The sequence below is a fragment of the Galeopterus variegatus genome, unplaced genomic scaffold (genome assembly GCF_000696425.1).
Source record: "Galeopterus variegatus unplaced genomic scaffold, G_variegatus-3.0.2 Scaffold283, whole genome shotgun sequence".
NCBI lineage: Eukaryota > Metazoa > Chordata > Mammalia > Dermoptera > Cynocephalidae > Galeopterus > Galeopterus variegatus.
The window spans coordinates 464,126-482,847 of NW_007726394.1; the positions used below are offsets into that span (position 1 = coordinate 464,126).

The 18,722-nt window shown below is 43.3% G+C and overlaps 2 protein-coding genes across 6 annotated transcripts in view; one reads left to right on the forward strand and one right to left on the reverse strand.

The window, feature by feature from the left end:
- LOC103585879 (RING finger protein 121) overlaps positions 1-9,968 on the reverse strand; it is an 80,216-nt gene extending 70,248 nt beyond the window's left edge. Inside the window, exon 1 of one of the 5 annotated variants that reach the window (XM_008566973.1) lies at positions 9,885-9,958. In XM_008566973.1, the coding sequence (XP_008565195.1) occupies positions 9,885-9,947 (63 nt within the window). In that variant the 5' untranslated portion in view covers positions 9,948-9,958. Of the gene's footprint in view, positions 1-9,884 lie in introns of all 5 variants that reach the window. The other 4 variants (XM_008566974.1, XM_008566972.1, XM_008566976.1 and 1 more) reach the window with 4 other exon arrangements.
- Positions 9,969-10,631: 663 nt separating this feature from the next.
- LOC103585881 (short transient receptor potential channel 2-like) overlaps positions 10,632-18,722 on the forward strand; it is a 34,970-nt gene continuing 26,879 nt past the window's right edge. Inside the window, exons 1-5 of the mRNA XM_008566986.1 lie at positions 10,632-10,832; positions 12,408-12,582; positions 14,469-14,610; positions 15,538-15,693; positions 17,368-17,546. Of these exons, the coding sequence (XP_008565208.1) occupies positions 12,538-12,582; positions 14,469-14,610; positions 15,538-15,693; positions 17,368-17,546 (522 nt within the window). The 5' untranslated portion in view covers positions 10,632-10,832; positions 12,408-12,537. The remainder of the gene's footprint in view (positions 10,833-12,407; positions 12,583-14,468; positions 14,611-15,537; positions 15,694-17,367; positions 17,547-18,722) is intronic.

The following is an 18,722-nucleotide window of genomic DNA, read 5'->3' on the forward strand; positions in this document are numbered from 1 at the left end:
TAGAAAAATGACATATTGAAGTCACAGTGTTTGAAAAAGAAAAGAATATGTAAGAAATGCTTGCTGAATGTGTGAGTAAATTAATTAGGGAGAGAAACAGAAAGGGCAAAACACAAATAAGTGGAAGCACTGCTGTTTAATATTTTTATGACTACGGCTGCTCTCACTTTTCTCTATCTTCATAGCCTTTGTTCAAGCTCAAGTTATCATCTTTCTCCTAGACTACTGCAACATCTTCTAACTGATTTTGTATCCTTTCCCCAACCTGATCCTTCCAAAAATAACTTCCACACTTCTACCAGACTTGATCATTTTAAGACATAGATGTGAACATGTTACTCCTCTGCTCAAAACTCTTCAGTGGATCCCTAAAGCCCAAGCTTCTTAGCACGAAGTTTTAAAAGGCCTCTCCAGTCTCATCATTCACAGCTATACCCCTACATTTAACCTACACTCCAGTCATACAAAACTTCCTACATTTCCCAAAATATTCCATGTTATTTAATGCCTTCAAGCCTTTGCATATCTTTTTTTTTTTTTCTTTTTTGTCTTTTTTTGTGACCGGCAACGGATCGCAACCCTCAGTGTCGCGCCCGTACCGGACCGGGACCGGCAACGGGATCACAACCCTCGGTGTTGCTCCCGCACCTCGCTCAGCCAGTGAGCGGCCGGTCTGTATGTGGGATCCAAACCCTTGGCGGGAGCGCAGCCATGCTCCCAAGCAGCGCACTGTAGCAGTGCGCCACCGGGCCGGCCCTAAGCTACCCAACCAATCTGGGTAACAAAGTCAACCATTCTCCTTCCTTTCCCTACTCTACACATTGCCTCCCAGAATTTATTTAGGTATCCTGACTTACACCTTCATCACCCCAGAAGGACAGAGGTCAGATAGTCTAAAAGGGGACAAGAAGATGCAAACAATGAAAATGCCCAGCTAGAAGATACCTGAGGAGACAATCAAGAATCACATTTCTGAACTAGCCGGTTAGCTCAGTTGGTTAGAATGCAGTTTATAACACCAAGATTACGGGTGTAGATCCCCATACTGGCCAGCTGCCAAAAAAATTAAAAATTTTAAAAATAAAAATAAAGTAAAAGAATCACATTTCTTTTTTTTTTTTTTCCTTTTTGTCTTTTTTCATGACCAGCAACGGGATCGCAACCCTCGGTGTTGCTCCCGCACCTCGCTCAGCCAGTGAGCGGCCGGTCTGTATGTGGGATCCAAACCCTCGGCGGGAGCGCCGCCGCGCTCCCAAGCAGCGCACTGTAGCAGTGCGCCACCGGGCCGGCCTGCATATCTTTTTCTTTTTGATGGACCACTCCTCCCTGCCTCACAGACTTTGACTATCTATTGAACTGAAACTTAACCGTCAAGAACCAACTCAGGAATCTTCTCAGTTAAGTCTTTAATGATTCCTTAAGAGAGCTAATCACTCCCTCCTTTGTTTCCCCACTGTACTTAACACACACTTACACTATACTATTACTATTTGTTCCCAGGTCTGTTTTACCCTACAAGACCATTAGCCTCCAAGAACAGGAGCCATGTCCTCATCTTTATATCTCCAGCACAGTATCTGGCATATATAAGCACTCAATAATTGATGATTGAAGGAATGAATAAACACATCTAAATTCCTCAACCTGGCATTGAAAGTCAACCTCATGTTTGTCCCAACCCACCTTTTTAGATTTAGCTCTTACTCCTCTCTCACTTGCTCATCCCCAAATACATCCTTTCTCAACATTTACTTGGTTCATTCATTCCTGATGCTCTCTTTCTAATGAAATCCAAATCATCCAGTAAGGCCCAGCTCAAATGGGTCCCTCTGCATGAAGTCTTTCCTAACCATACCAAACAGAAGGGACTTACTTCCCCAATAGCATTTTGTTTTTTCTACTGATAAGGTATTTAGTACTTCTTATTTTATAATTATACCCACTATCTTTCCAACTGAACTACATGTCCTGTTTTTCTAACTGGGCTATAAGTTCCTTGAAGGCAAGACCATGATTTAGCATCTTTTCTCTCGATCCAAACACCTAACAGAGTAACTTGCACAAAGCAAGCAGTTATCAATGAATGTTTATTAGTGTGCAATGGTATGCTGAAAGATTAGAGATTTCATGCCTCCATTCCTTCATATATCTATGTATGTGCTTTTACCTTGACCTAAACTGGCCTCTTATCTATACAGCAAACTTTTAAGAATTAGTCCAAATGTCATATCCTCTCTGAAGTCTTCTCTAACTCTCCCAAATATGCTTAAGCATGCCTTCTTCTGCCTACCTGTTGTACTTTGTGCAAAACTCATAACTCCATTCATTACACTATATTGTCATGATCATTTGATGGATTCCTCTCTCCACTAGACCATAAACTCTTTTAGAGCAGAGGTAGTCTCTTTATCCATTTATGAATCCCCAAGACCAAATAAAGTACCTGGCATAATTAAATGTACAATAAATATATGGTGAATTTTTAAAATAGTTAATCCATATTATAGCATACACCAGCAATATTGATCATGTAGTCACACTGCCAGGCCCACTTACAAGCTGTGCAACCTTGAATGAATTACCTCATTGTGCCTCAGTTTTTCTCATCTGGAAAATGAAGATAATAATAATATTAAAATAGAATTAAAAGAGCTAATCTAATGCATGTAAAATGCTTAGGATCTTACCTGGCACATGGTAGGTACTGAAGATGTTAGCTATTATTGTTATTATTAGAATAGGAGGAGAAAAGACTTTTTGCAGGAGAAATGACAAGCTCAGAAGAGGTTAGGCTCAATCCTATGGGCAATGGGGAGTAAAATGTCACATGAGGCCTCTAAGTAACAGAATGCATTCAGTTATTGATAGCACCCTACTGGGAAGGGAAAAGGAAGACAGAAAAAACTCAAATCTTGGTAGGGCTTATGCTCCCTGCTTCTCTGTTCTCCACAATTTCTCCCTAGCAGCCCAGGACCAAAAGCCCCACGGCCATAGCCAGCATCCTCTTGGGAAAGCTGCACTTTAGAGGGAAATAATGAGTTTATGTTTACCTGCAGACGTTCCTCTGAGGAGCAAAGAGATAACAAATGACTTCAAGAAAGGAAAACACAAAGAAAAATAAAGTGGAGATGAAAAATGACACTATAGGGATATCTTGGGTTGGCTTTCATGAAGTAAGATTTTAGGCCAAATAACCCCAGGAATACTGAGCCTACATTCCCCAGAAGCATTTTCTGGTAGCGCACGAGCCTCCACAGAGAAAGATGCAAAGAAGCAGAAATCTGGCAAAAGGTAGCATGAATACTAAAAAGTTGAAGCTCTGGGCCGGCCCCGTGGCTCACTCGGGAGAGTGCGGCACTGGGAGAGTGCGGCGCTGGGAGAGTGCGGTGCTGGGAGCGCCGGGGCCGCGGGTTCGGGTCCTATATAGGGATGGCCGGTGCGCTCACTGGCTGAGCGTGGTGCGGGCACACCAAGACAAGGGTTACGGTCCCCTTACCAGTCACATTAAAAAAAAAAAAAGTTGAAGCTTTACAGAAATGAGAATTCTAGCCCAATTTGAAGAATATTGCAACAGAGATATTCAAAGAGGGAATAGAATGACGATGGAATGATACATTCCCTCCCTATCATTAGAGAGGTACGTAGGCCTTTTTGTCTACTCCTTCCCCATCACCATGTTTTCCTTCTCTCATTCTAGTATATTAGAACAGATTATCAGGAATATTTATACCTTCATTCAGTCAGTTATTCACTAGTATTTCCTGAGTACCCAACAGGAGTTGTAGGAAACACAAGACAAAGTAAAACACTGGGGTTCAGAACTTTGAAAGCTGCAGGAGACCTCAAAGGTAACCTAGTCCAAATCTATCATTTCGTAGATGTAGAAATGAGGTATAGAGAGATTGGAATCTTTCTTGAATTCACATACTCATACATTTATTGAGACATACTCTATCCCAAGCCAAGCACCAGGAATATAAGAACGAATGGAGCTTTCAAGAACATGGTCTGGTGGGAGAGAGAAACAAATAGCATGACCCCAGTCAAGTAACCTCTGGAAATGAAGTTCCACACTTACATGGTAGAAATATCTAGTGTATAACAGGATGGGAAGTATATAGTACTGGTACGGCCCAGAGTGATTACGAGCATAGGCGCTGGAGTGATGTTGGATTTGAACCCCAGCTCTGTTACTTACCTGGCTGTATAATGTTGGGCAAGTTACTTAAATTCTCTATGCCTCAGTTTCCACATCTGTAGACTGGAGACAATAATAATAGCACCTATATTGTAAGGCTGTGGCATTAAATCAGATAATGCATATAAAACACTTGGCAAAGGACCTGGCACAGAGGAAGTACTCTATATTATTTCACCTTCCACACTCTCCCTCAGCACTCTTTCCTGCTGAGCCCTGGCATCAGAATCCTTCTCAACACAGCCTTCAAAGCATCTATTATCAGTTGGTTGTCTCTGAGATAAAACCAATCTGCTATTCCTTGTCTAGAATCTAAGTCTACTGTTTACTACTCCTGTGTTTTTTTCCACCACTACACTATGCTATCACTCATTTTACATGCCTAAAACAAATCCAAAGATAGTCAGATACACAAGGTTACATTTCAGTCACACATGCCTCAATCCTTCAAAAGATTTGGCTTTGACCAAGAATCCCCAGAGAAGAAAATCCCTGGAAACAAGGAGCACTTATCATATGTCTACAGGGAGAGACCCACAGGAGGGAAAACAAAAAAACAAAACAAAATAGTGATTATACTGCTTTGAAGAAGCAAGGGATGGGAACTTCCACAGCTTGCCTGCTGGGGGGTTGCCAATCTAACTGGGAAGCAAAAATGTGACACTGATTGCCATTTCCTTCTTCATGTACCCACCGTACTTACTCCATTATCACAACACCCATGACACATTTTTGCACTTCTTTATCAGTCTTTCTCTACCCATACTAGTCTGTGAACTCCTTGAGGGCAATCATCACAGTTTATCCATCTTGGTATTATCAGACATAACACAGGATTCTGGCACACAGAAGGTACTTCAGAAAAGTTTGATGGATAAATAAATGAGGAAACAAACCTACACAGAGAAAATCATAAATGGCAGTGAAAGAAAATACCAGTGTAGATTAGAAGAGTCCTAGAAGCTGAGCAAGCCTTAGGCTAGAACCTTAAAGGATGGGTGGGATTTGGAAAGGCACAGAGGGAAAGGAAAGGTATTCTAGGCAGACAGGATAGCACCAACAAAGACCTGGCAGTAATCAGAAACACAGTACACAGTATGTTAGGGCCAGAAAGAATTTGAGACATGATTTAGTCCAATACTGTAGTTCAATTCTCATAGGGATGTTGTAAACATTCAATAAAAAAGCATATGCCACTAAGCAGAGGAGATGGCATATCACAAACCTTCAGCAGATGGTAGCTATTATTACTACCACTCAAAAATAATTATCAAATACTTATTGGGTGCCTACTGTATGCCAGGAACTATGTTGAGCGAAAGGAATACAACGATGAGCAAGACACACTTGGACTCTGTTCTCTCTTGAAGATTACAGTCTAGTGGGGAAGACAGACAATCATAATAATTCTTGATAGTGCTGGGCTAGGGAAGTATAGGGGAGCTGAAGGAACACAAATTAGGATCACCCAAACAGAGGGCCATAAAAGAAAACTCCTTAGTTTTCAAAGTGTGGCTTCAATCACTCTAGGAGTTCTGCTGAGTCCATTCAAGGCCCACAAGGCTTCAGAGTGAAATTGTGTTTGAATAAAGGGTTTCATAAGTAAATATAGGCTTAAAAACCACCAGCCTAGTCCAATCTCCTCTTTTAATAAGAGCAAAACAGGGTCTATAAAAGGTAAATTACTCACCTGAGGTGATAATACCTCAAGTTAGTAGCAGGCTGGGATATCTACTTTCAACTCTGGCTTGGGCTGGAAACTACTCACTGATCTGCATGATAGAACATCATTTGGACTGATGAACAGGCCTTGTAACTAGACACATCCAGAATTCACAGGCACTGGCCATGGGGCTGGCTGGCCCTTACTGGGTACTGAAGTGCTTTTCCTCCTTAGTTCCCAAGCTAGCTGTCCATGCCAAGAGGATGCTTCTAATTCCTCTCAATGGTTGAACAGCCAACACTTCGAGGAAGAAATCACCTGCTCCAGGACTAAGTTGGCTTCTGGGCCTCCTAGCTGGTACCACACTTTATCCTACTAACATCCTCAAGCACACTGTGGTTTGGCAAGTTGTGAGATAACTGAGCTTAGCAGTCATCATGGTCTGTTTAATACCTGGCCTAATCTGGCTAGACCCTTCTCTCATCTCCCTTATTATCGCTGGGCTAATCACTCCTCATGACCAGGGACTCAGCAGAATCCAGTTAACAGTAAATCAAAGGACTTGTATGGAAAAACCAATATGTTTTTTGTTAACCCTCAGTTTGGTCCTCTCAGGAATGAATGTTGCTTCACGTTTTGGAAATGAGACTTTTGTATATAAATAAAGGGGCAGTTTACTTTGGTAAGATAAGCCTGCAATTTGGGTCTTTAGAATGAGGGGAAACAAACACTAAGGAATCTGGAAATACGAGTTTAAATCTTAGTGACACCACTTAGTAGTTGCAAGACCCTTAGCATATTTCAAATCCTCTGAACCTCAGCTTCCTCAATCATAAATAGAGAATACTAATAAAACTTACCTCACAAACGTGAGACTCAAAATATTCTTTGGAATCACAGCCACTCCTCAAATGTTAATTTTTACTGTATCAATTTTTACATATGAGATAACTAAGACTATACAGTTTTAAATTATCTACCCCCTAGAGTACAAATAGTGGAATGTGAAATGGAACGAAGGTGCTCTGTATAGCATGGGCTAAGCTCAGTATAGCATAGGTAGTTCTGGGTCAGCATCTGTACTTCCCCACTCACAAACTGTGGAATCCTAAGAAAGTTTCTTAGCCTCTCTAGCTTCAGCCTCATTTATAAAACAGGTTAACACTATCTATCTCACAGAGGTGCTGCTAGTAATAAATGAGATAATGTAGGTAAAGGGCTTTTAACAGAGGCTGGTTTACAATAAGGGCTCAATAAAAAGTAGCCTTTTCTACTAGTAGCTCTTTTCTTTGGTCCTCTTTTCTATTTACCTCTCCAAAGCAGAAGCCATTAGCAAAGCCTAATTACCTCTCAACTTCTAGAGAAAATAATAATGAAACCAGACCAAAAAAAGGAAAGGAACATGATTAAGCTGCTATTCCAGACTATGTATCACACTAATAGCATCTGATATTGGAAAACATAGGTAAAATATCCTGAAGAGTAAACCACAATGTGTGCATTCTTTCCAAACAAGTAAAAAAGTGCACCAAACCCATCTTAGCCAGGCTATCCGTTACCCTGTTATAATGTAGGTTCCCCAGGACAGTCTACCAACCAAGCAGAAAGTCCTACAGGAAGGCAACTCTGATGCCACATGTAAATCAATGCTTACTTGTTAAACCAACCTTTAATTTTTCAGCTCAAACCCACCTTTATCATAAAGACTTCACTAATTCCCCTCATAAACTCAAGTGTTTGTTTCTTGTGCTCCACTGCACTTGTTACATGCTTCCATCATAGCAATTATCTATATTGTAATGGGCTACTTGCAATGTCTCTTCACTAGACTGCAAGTTGGCAAAGATCTTGTATTACTCCTCTTTAAATTCCTAATGCATGACACACAGTCGACCCCCATAATTACATAAGAAATGATGGATTTCACCTTCTCTTTCACTTGTTAGGATTGCAAAGAAACAGCTGGAGAGATGTTAGTAGAAAATCCCGTATAAACTAAGGTCTGCCAGACCATACCTCTGTTCTCTTCAGAGCTTGAAGGGATGACTGTTCCTGTTTCTCAGTTACTTTCTTTAACATACAAAGAAAAGGATAGAACCAGTCCACACAGAATTTCCAGAGAACAGATTATATTCTTTCTCAAGGAATAAGACAAGTAACAAGGTTTCTAGGACAAATGCTGGTGATTTCATGTAATGTTTACCCCTAGGCATGATAATCTGGGAAGTATACTCTACTACTAGAAGCTCTGAAGTCCTTAAAACAATAAAGGAAAGCTAAGAAGCAAAAATCAAAAATGTCTTTCATCAAAAATTTAAGTTCTTTTCTTCTCTGCCAAAACTTCTGCTCTTTATCTCAATGAACCCTGAGATATATGTAACTAAATCTTTTTCTTTGAGAGAGATATATGTAACTGTCTCAAAGGAGAGCTCATGACTAACAAATCACAAATAATAACTTCAATACAGTATTTACCTTTTTCAAGGTGATTCCAAATATATATCATTGAACCACAGCTAATTGTAATCACAGAAACTTAAAGCTACAAGGAGCCCTGGAGGTCATGTCCACAACCACCCCACCCCACCTTACCAACCAACTGGTATCCAAACACCTCTAGTCTCTAGTGATTGGTAGGTAGGGAACTACAATAAGTCCTTAAAAATTCCCTGGAGCTCTGACCACCTGTCAGTTTCTCAGTCTCCTCCACCCACCTTAATAATCCCAATCAGGTAAAGCAACTCCTCCAACTCATCCCACCAGCAAGCAAGAGTCTTTGCTTCTCAAGTCCACTTCTCCCTTTCTCTGAGCCTCATTTCCAATCCTCCCCACTCTCCTCACTCCCATCACACAGCCAGGGGCCTTTAAGATTCTGACCCCTCAGAGATCCCACTGGTTCCATCCCTGACAATCAATCCCCTCCCTCCTATTCCTTTGCGCTGTCTCTGTCCATATGTTGTCATGTGCAAGACCACATGCACCTCTATCTATCAATGTCCCTTTGTTATTGGAATATTTTCCCTTTCCTTTCTCATCTTCTCTCTCTGCTTCTCAGCCCTGTCCCTTCATTCCTTTTAAACTCAGTGTCTCCTTCCTCCTAGTGATTCCTTCAAAGACCACTGGTAATTCAATACACCGGTCATTAAAGCCTGAAAGATAGGTAAAAGGGAAATATACACTCAAAGAGCTCACCACTGAGCTCATAAGTCTAGAGGGAAAAGATAATCATTCATCCTTTAAGACTCAGCAACTCTAGGAAGGCTTGCCTAGCCCAAACTGAATTGGTGCCCTCTTCTCAGTGCCACCATTATAACTCTGAAGCAATGACTAGTTTTCTTGTCTGTCTCCCACCACTAGACTGTGGGCTCTTAAAGGGGAGAGCCCCTTGTTGTCCTAGGAACTAGCTCAGGACCCGGCGCAAAGATGATAATGTTTGTTAAATGAGTGAATGGATGAATTCCGGTATACAATCATTCATTCATCCATTCGTTCTTTCATTCATTGACCAAAACTTTACTGAGCACGCATTATGTACAAAGTCCTAGAACATAAGTTTAAATAATAAAATAGTTGCTACCTAAAAATAACTCAAGGATATAATACTAGTAGATTAGCACTCTTCCCGTACGCATCCCCGACCCCCACCCCAAGCTCACAGTCCTCTCCCACAATGAAAGCCTGGCCTTCCCTTGCAGAAATCCATGCTCCTCCAACTTTAAGCCACCCCTAGGTCCTACCCTAGGGCCCCCAGCCAATAATCTCAAAGGCTGAACGCCCCCACCCCTCCGTACTCTCTCCCTGTCCTCCTTCTCCACCCTTGAGGCTGCTGCAAGTCTTCATGACCGCCTTGGAGTCCCTGAGTCAAGAGTCCCTCAGATTTCCCTTCACGCACCCGCCCCCCAGTCAGCTTCTCTCTCAAGATCCTTCCCGCCTCTCTTAGGACCCTTTTCTCCGACACCTGAGTTTCCCTCCCTTCACTTTCAGGCTGCATCTCTCCTCTCCTCGTCTCTCAACTCCTCATACCTCATCCAGCTCCCGTTCTCCAGCAGCGACTCCTCCAACCTCCACCTCCACCACTGCCGCCATCTTCACAGTTCGCCCCCTCCCCGCCCCGTCACACCGCGCGAGCCAGCTGCTTCCGCCGTTCAAGTACTCCTAGCCAATCGGGGGCGGGGGCTCCAGCAGAGAGGGTGGGGCATCGAGATAGGCGGAGACCTGTCAGGGATCGAGAGACCATCTACTTGCTATTCGTTTCGGGATCAAGGAGGAACGATTCCCGTGCACGTCCAAGCTTCGGCTGGACAGCGTTCTTGGAAAATGAGAAATTGAGCTTCTTGTTTTCAGTGCAAATATTTCGCCAATTCTCTAAACAGGCAACTTTCGCGACGCCCCCTCACTCTGGGCTCCAAGGAGTGAGGCGTGGAGATTAAGGACTACATTTCCCAGGCTGCACCGACTCTGAACCGGAAGTTTAGAGTCCGCTCTCTAATGGGAGCATTGTAGTGAGTGAAAATATACAAAAAACACATGCAAATGTATTTTTCTGACTGTAGCATCTGCCGTCTTGTTTCAGTAGGAGTAATTTTCAGAAACAGCGGCTTCTTGAGGCCCCAAAACGAATTCCAGAGTTTCCGGAGGCGGAAGAGCGGCGCTTGGGGTCAAAAGGCGGAGGTCAGAGGGCCAAATTGGCGGGAGAATGGGTTTGTGGTCCTTGATCTGAGGCACCGGCGACTCTTCGAGGTTCATGGTCCCGGGTGAGGGGTGTTGGGGTTTGTCGATGGGGAAGGGAGTAGCCGAAAGGAAGGAGGAGTGGCCATCAGGAATTGGACAGAGCAATTCCGAGGAGCCGTGGATGTAGCCACGCGGCGTTGGCTCCCAAAGCTGAGAGCTGAAGAGCCTTGCGGCACCTCCACGACCCCCAAACTCTGCTTCTTAGGCTATCACGCCTCAGGATCCACTTCACATATCTCGGTACTCTTTCCTATCCCACATCCTGCGTCCCGGCCTCCACCCTTACCTCCCTTTCTATACACCTTATTCACCATGCCATAACCCAACTTATGCCTTTGTAAGTGATTTCCAGCACCCTGTTCTTTGTACATCTGAGCTCGGTATGCCTCCTGGGCGTCCAGGCTGGATCTATCACAGCACCTAGAATGCCACTCAACTTTACTTTGGGGCTAGCAGGAAGTTACAGGGTAATATTTACATCATCTACAGGCTTCTCATTTATTTAAAATAAGAATAATTATTTTTATTATGTGAAACAATACAGAGAATATTGTAAACACCGTATACCCATCACCCAAAATTTGCTATTGACACTAATCTATTTGATTCCTCTTTTTAAAAAAAGATAAAATAATACAGATAAAAGATGAACTTATCTGTTTCTTTTACTCTCAGGCCCATTGCCCTCTCATCCTCTACTGAAGCAACTATTATGAATTAACTATGTGTTCTCCTAGTTCTCTAAAAGAAATTATGTGTGTCCATAAACAGTATGTAGTATTGTGTTATTTCATTTTGCTTTTTAAATTAACGTAAGTGCTATTTTCTGTGTCATTTTGTAACTTCATTCTTTCACTCAATATTTTTGAGGCCTGTCCATGTTTTTGTATATTTATATCTAATTTATTCCTTTTAAATGTTATATGATACTCGATTGAATGATATATAACATTTCATTTATTCATTCATTAATTGATGGACTGAGTTTTATGATTTTTGCTACTAGTTTCAAGTACAGGACTAACAATGAAAAGGTAATTTAGGAAGATTCATTTTATGGGGAGAAAGAAAGCAAAAAAGAGTTGTATCATATTTAATGAACATTTGTATCACATTCTTACTATGTGCTAAGCTCTAGGGATATAAAGATGAATGATTTGGGCCGACCCCGTGGCGCACTCTGGAGAGTGCAGCGCTGGGAGCGCAGCAATGCTCCCGCCGTGGGTTCGGATCCTATATAGGACTGGCCGGTGCTCTCACTGGCTGAGCGCGGTGCGGGCGACACCACACCAAGGGTTGCGATCCCCTTACCGGTCACGAAAAAGACAAAAAAAAAAAAGATGAATGATTTGGGCCGACCCCGTGGCGCACTCTGGAGAGTGCAGCGCTGGGAGCGCAGCAATGGTCCCGCCGTGGGTTCGGATCCTATATAGGACTGGCCGGTGCTCTCACTGGCTGAGCGCGGTGCGGGCGACACCACACCAAGGGTTGCGATCCCCTTACCGGTCACGAAAAAGACAAAAAAAAAAAAGATGAATGATTTAAGGTACAATTCATGCCTTTGGGATACATATAAATCCAACATTATCATATTAACCTATTATTTTGTATTTGCTGCTCTCTTGCCTTGTGGTTGCATCCCAGTTGTTATACATTTGTTGGAATCTTATCAGCTGGGCTAGATCTGCTCCCTGTCTACCACCCTCACCAGGCCCATGGCCGTCATCAGAAATGGGCCAGCTGACTGCTGCAAATAACTCTTATTATCAGAAGAACAACATGGCTGGCTTATTTTTCTTTTGTTCTCTTCTTCAGGAGTAATGTGAGGATTCCTTCTCTTCTGGAAGCTGACGAGACCAAAACACAGGCAGTGCCAAAGTGGTGACAGAAGAAATCTTGGGAGGAACATTTTTGCCTTATACTTGGGACAACTGTTGGGCCCAGCATGGCTCCTGTGAAGATCAGCCACGTGGTATCATTTTCCTCTCAGGTATATCAATTAGCAGGCATGATTTTTTTTCTTGAAGACTAAAAGGAGTGAAAAACATAGGAGACTTGGCTCTACTTTCAGGAAACTCCTAATCTAATAGAAGAGACATTGTGCCTTCTCTGGGACTCCAGAGTCTAAGAATAGAAACAGCTTTTGTCCTCAGATTGTTGCCAGAGCAATGCAGGAGGCATAAAAGAAGTGTTCCTAGAAGTTGAAGGTAAAGAAGGAAGCACCCTCAGGATTTCGCTCATAGTTGAAGGGAACTGGCAAAGATGTAGGCCCAGAATCTGCACTGCAGTCCCCAGAAGAGCAGTTTGGTCAATCTGTTATTAAGAGCAGGACATCCATGACCTGTGAGGATATCACCACGACCATGTGATCTCAGCCTCCTGCCTAGAAGTTATGTAGTATCCCAATTAGAGCTAGACTTCAAGCCCTGGGTGTAGGTCTGATCCAATGCAGTGATTCATAGGGACTTTCCATCCTTTCCTTTGCTGTCATTACTGTTTCCTTTTACACCTTCTCTCTCTTCCATTTCTATTAACCTCATCTTTCTCAAGTGGTACCATTGGCCTTTGGGGGAATATCTGCATTTTGTAACAATATGATTTACATGGTGGGATATTTAACATCCCTGGTCCCCAGGTCCTAATGACAATATTGCTTCCTAGTCATTATGACAGAAACATCCACACATTTCAGAAAGACATTTAGAGGGTTATTAGGAAGTACTATATTAACTACTCTTTGGAGTGAAATAAAATAAAAGCTACACTTATCATCTGTACCTGCATGGTCAGCCTAGTTTTCTTCATAGACTTTTAGCCTTATAAAATACTAGAGAACATTAACTACCTTCTAACATCGTGGTCTTCAAACTATATTCTGGGGACCCACTTCTAGAAGTTGGAAGAAGGAAGACAAGTATGTCTCTGGGCCCCCCAACCCATGCTTTAACCACAGCTCTGCTTTTATTTGTTGAAAAAATATTCACACACACCCACTTCAATGTAATATTTTAGTTAAAAGGAAGGATTTTATTGCTGCAACCAAAAACATGGTTGAAAACCATTAGTCTAGTCTTAGACCCCCCTTTACTTATGGATAAAGAAATTTAGGGCCGGCCTGTGGCTCACTCGGTAGAGTGCGGTGCTGATAACACCAAGGCCACGGGTTCGGATCCCATATAGGGATGGCCGGTTCGCTCACTGGCTGAGCGTGGTGCTGACAACACCAAGTCGAGGGTTAAAATCCCCTTACCGGTCATCTTTTTTAAAAAAAAAAAAGAAATTTAGATCCAGAGAGAGAAAGTAGTTTGCTCAAGGCCTCTCAACCAAAAAATATCTGGCTTAAGGTTAGAACTAAGAATTTGTATCTCAATATCACTATTGTTGACTTCGAATAATCACTTTATCAGTTGTCAACTTAGAATAAAAATCTTTGCCTTTCTTACCTCATAGGATTATAATGAAGATAAACAAATATTTATGTAAAACATCATATAAATGAAAAGAAATAGTATGGTGTTGTGGTTACGAGTTGTGGTTTCAGAAATGTGAGAATTCTGCTTTGGTTGGTTATTTGGCCTGTGGCCTTTGGTGGGTTTCTGAACCTCTCTAAGCTCCAGTTAATTGATCTGTTAACTAAGAACTAATAATAGTAACCACATAAGAGTTATTATGAGAATTAAATGAGGTAGAGGTAAATGGTATCTGTAAACCATTTAGCACATGATAGCTATGTTCCTATGGACTGCCATATAGTATCTTTTCTATCATGTTAGGATGCCTGGAAAGGTTTGGGATTGTAGGGATCCCTTATTCATGGGCATCCTTTTTTCCCTTGGGCTTGGTGAGGTTCCTGATTTTCTTCTCTCTCTGACTTAGGATCCCAAATATCCTGTGGAGAACTTGCTGAACCCAGACAGTCAGAGGGGACCTTGGCTCAGCTGTCCTCAGGACAAGAGTGGACAACTGAAAGTGGAACTACAGCTGGAGAGAGCAGTGCCCATTGGCTATATCGACGTGGGTGAGTGAGCTCTCTGGGGCCTAGGAACCTCTGAGGGAGGACACAGGAGTGGTATTTCCCCTCTAACCACTCCACTAAAATGTCTCAATTCATTCTGGTTGAGCAGTCTTCATAGAATAAGCCCTAGCTATGTGTGAAGGAGAAATGTGGCCCTTGTCCTTATGGCATTCTGTGGTACTGGAGAACTACAAGGGCTCCATTCACATAACATACAATGTGGGGCTGGCTGGTTAGCTCAGTTGGTTAGAGTAAGACCTTAGAACACCAGGGTCTAAGCGTTTGGATCCCAAACCAGCCAGCCACCAAAAAAAAGGCAATGTGAATGGTGCTTCTTGAATTATGCAACATACCTGCCCTGCTTTGATCTGAGTGGTCTGGGTAAAGCCTTAGGGCATTGACATAATTATAAATGCCAACAAACAGAATCTTTATATACCTCTAAATATCAGTGTCAAGAGGTTGCTAGAGGGATGAACCGTGCAAGGTTAATCTGGGAGGGCTGCATTGGAGTTTATAGATTGAAAAGGTTGACCATAAAATTCTCTGGAATAGAGAACTGTCAAGGACCACTGTCAGCAACATTGTCTCAACATTGTCAGGACAGAGATGTCAGGCTCCCTAGCAAGGATTTAAGAGAGAAAGAATTTAGCACTGCCCACCAGGGCCAGAGGACAGTAAAGCAGCAAATCTCTTAAATCAGGGGAAGGTTTCTGGCTGGAAGGAACATGGTAGACCTTCACATTGCCATTTAGTGGGCTGGGTTCTCGTCCCACTTCAGTTACTGACTCCCTGTGGGACTCCACATTTTGCTGGACCTTCCTGGCTTTCAACCAGCTCTAGAGTGGAGGAGTGTCCTCTTCCCACCCAATTCCCTTGTCTGCAGTCATCCTGTCACCCTTATCCTTCTCTCAATTTTTTATTCCCCAGGTAACTATGGCTGTGCTTTCCTGCAGATCGATGTGGGCCGTTCTTCCTGGTCCCTGGACAAACCTTTCGTCACCCTGCTCCCTGCAACCATGCTAATGTCCCTAACTGATTCAAAGCAGGGGAAGAACCGCTCAGGGGTCCGCATGTTTAAAGATGGTAAAGAGGGGGCTGGCTGGTTAGCTCAGGTGGTTAGAGCGTGGTGTTATAACTCCAAGGTCAAGGGTTCTGATCCACATACCCACTAGCTGCCAAAAAAAAAAAGATGATAAAGAGGGCAAAAGCAGAACATGTAGGAGGGAAGTTATGAGAAAGAGAGAGGCAGTACTACAGAGGGCTGTTAGGTGCTGTTGGGTGTAGATTGTGGGAGGGGCCTGTGCAGGGGCTTAGTTATGCCTGTCAGGGGCATAGGGTACTTAATGTGGGATACTTGTGTGTGAGTTCCGCATAATGAGGTGCATGATAGCTGGGTATGTTGATGAACTATGATTTGTGTTTACACATAACTTTTGATTTGGTGAAGGCTGATATAGAACACATACTTGTTGGGGCGGCCCGGTGGCGCACTTGGTAGAGTGCGGCGGCGCTCCCGCCGAGGGTTCAGATCCCATATATAGAGACCGGTCTGCTCACTGGTTGAGCGCGGTGCGGGCGCGACACCGAGGGTTGCGATCCCGTTGCCAGTCACGGTACGGGCGTGACACCGAGGGTTGTGATCCCGTTACCGGTCACGAAACGAGACAAAAAAGGGGAAAAAAAAAAAAAAGGAACACATACTTGTTGGGGCGGCCCGGTGGCGCACTTGGTAGAGTGCGGCGGCGCTCCCGCCGAGGGTTCAGATCCCATATATAGAGACCGGTCTGCTCACTGGTTGAGCGCGGTGCGGGCGCGACACCGAGGGTTGCGATCCCGTTGCCAGTCACGGTACGGGCGTGACACCGAGGGTTGTGATCCCGTTACCGGTCACGAAAAGAGACAAAAAAGGGGAAAAAAAAAAAAAAGGAACACATACTTGTTGATTACCATGTTTTTGTTTGTATAAATGTGTGTAAGTATGGGTGTAGGATAAATATTACATAAGTGATGGAAGACTATATGACGGTTATAGTTGTGTAGCATATAGTGTTTCCTGAATTCTGTTTAGGTGAATCTCTGGGTTCACTAGGCACTACAAAAGAAACAAGATCTGATTCTCGGCCTCTAGGGACTTATAGTCTAGTAAGGATTTGTCTGTTTTTAAAATGGACCTGTTCGTAATTTTGTAAAGGAAGAGTAATATTGGAGGGGCACATGAGGTGGAAATGAGGTACTGACTGGACAGTGTTAGGAACTGAAGGCATGGAGGCATTTTGATATTGATGTTTGATTCCGTGAGTGAATGTGTAGGGCATGTGGTGGTGTGAGGGAGGGTGAGGTCTCATGGGCTGGGGAGGTCCAATATATTTCCTAATCCACTGGGTAGGTGGTCTCCTCAGACTCCATCACTACAGATAACTCCTGTTAGAATGAGATATTGATCAGGTTCCTGGAGAGGTTATACCCATGCTGAAGATATACTCTTGCTGGAAACAGTGTGGAACCATGACAGAGGAGTGATGGTAGGAAGGCAAAGGACTGGGTCTAAGAGGGACCTCACTGTCCTACTTGGCATTACCATATCCTGAGCACCAAAGCCTGAGAGGGACATTTACTGATGATCTTCATTCTTCTTGTTGGAGTTTACTGTATATAGCCCTGGCTTTTTGTTCTCCTCAGTATTAACATTCTCTTCCTTTCTCCCTTCCATTTATGCATTTCTTTCCCCCCTCATTTTCTTTCTCTTTTTCCCTTGAGATGATTTCTTGGCTCCAGCCTCAGGTGAGTCATGGGATCGACTTCGCCTGACCTGCTCCCAACCCTTTACACGTCATGAGTCCTTTGGCCTGGCCTTCCTCCGGGTGCGTTCCTCCCTGGACTCCTTAGATGACCCTGTGGTGGGTCCCTCAGCCCCTGTGAGTTCTGGGCTGAGCCAGGTATGTGCAATGATGGAGCAAGGATTTGATATTTTACCTCCCTTTTTAGGTTTCTGGTTAGGAAACCAGATTGAGGGATTGATTGAGAAATAGACACACACACACACACAAATACAAGCCTCAATGGGCTTGCTACCCTTTTTTACAGGTAAGTAAACTCTCTCTCATGTGGAAGATGCAAGTGAGAGAGACTTGAATATAGTATGCACAAAGTTGTTGGACCACTTGTTCTTTAGCAGTAATGAAATTCTTTTAGGATCTAACCTCATTCTTTATTTCTAGGTTTTTGGATTTCATCACACTTTTTCTTTCAGCACCTGAAAGTCCCAAGGCTCCCTTACAGTCCCTCTGTCGTTGTTGTTTCCTGCCCCACCTGCCTTGCAAAGCCAGTTATGTCCTTAGATATGTGCTCCGCAATTTCATTTTTCCCGATTTTCTCCCTGTACAATACATATACTCCTGAGAGAAGATGTATGGGTTTCTTGCCTTATGTCAAGTTCACTCCCCTTTTCATAGCTACTTTTCTAGTTATTTTTTCTTTTTGAACCTATTCTGACTCCTCCTACTTTCTTGTCACTGATATCTCCATTTATCTTTCCAAGCCAGTACCCTCCAATATAATTCACTCACAAACAGATATGAACGTGTAATCACACAAAGCTAGAGGCATGATATTTTAGAGGTGAAAAGATACTTAGAGATCATTTAGCCCCAACAACCTCATAAGGAAACATTTATATATTCAAAGTCATACAGTGAGTCAGAGCACAGTAGAGACTGGAAGTCAGGTCTCCTGTCATTACACCATACTTTGTTTCCTATGCACACATACATTTCTTAGAAGTGTCAAACATTTGACAACCAAAAGAATTCCAGTTCACCTGAGTGAACCTCACAGGAGTCACTCCTATTGAGGTTACTGAGAAAAAGAAGAGACTGCATCAGGAAGAGAAAATGTAGTTAGAGCAAAGAGAGCAGGAGTAGATGCTTTTGTAGTGCAGCCTTGGGAGACTCCGAGAGATGAGAGAAAGAAAAGCTTTACCTCGGGCCGGCCCGGTGGCGCACTGCTACAGTGCGCCACTTGGGAGCGCGGTGGCGCTCCCGCCGCGGGTTCGGATCCCACATACAGACCGGCCGATCACTGGCTGCGCGCGGTGCGGGCGCGTGACCAAGGGT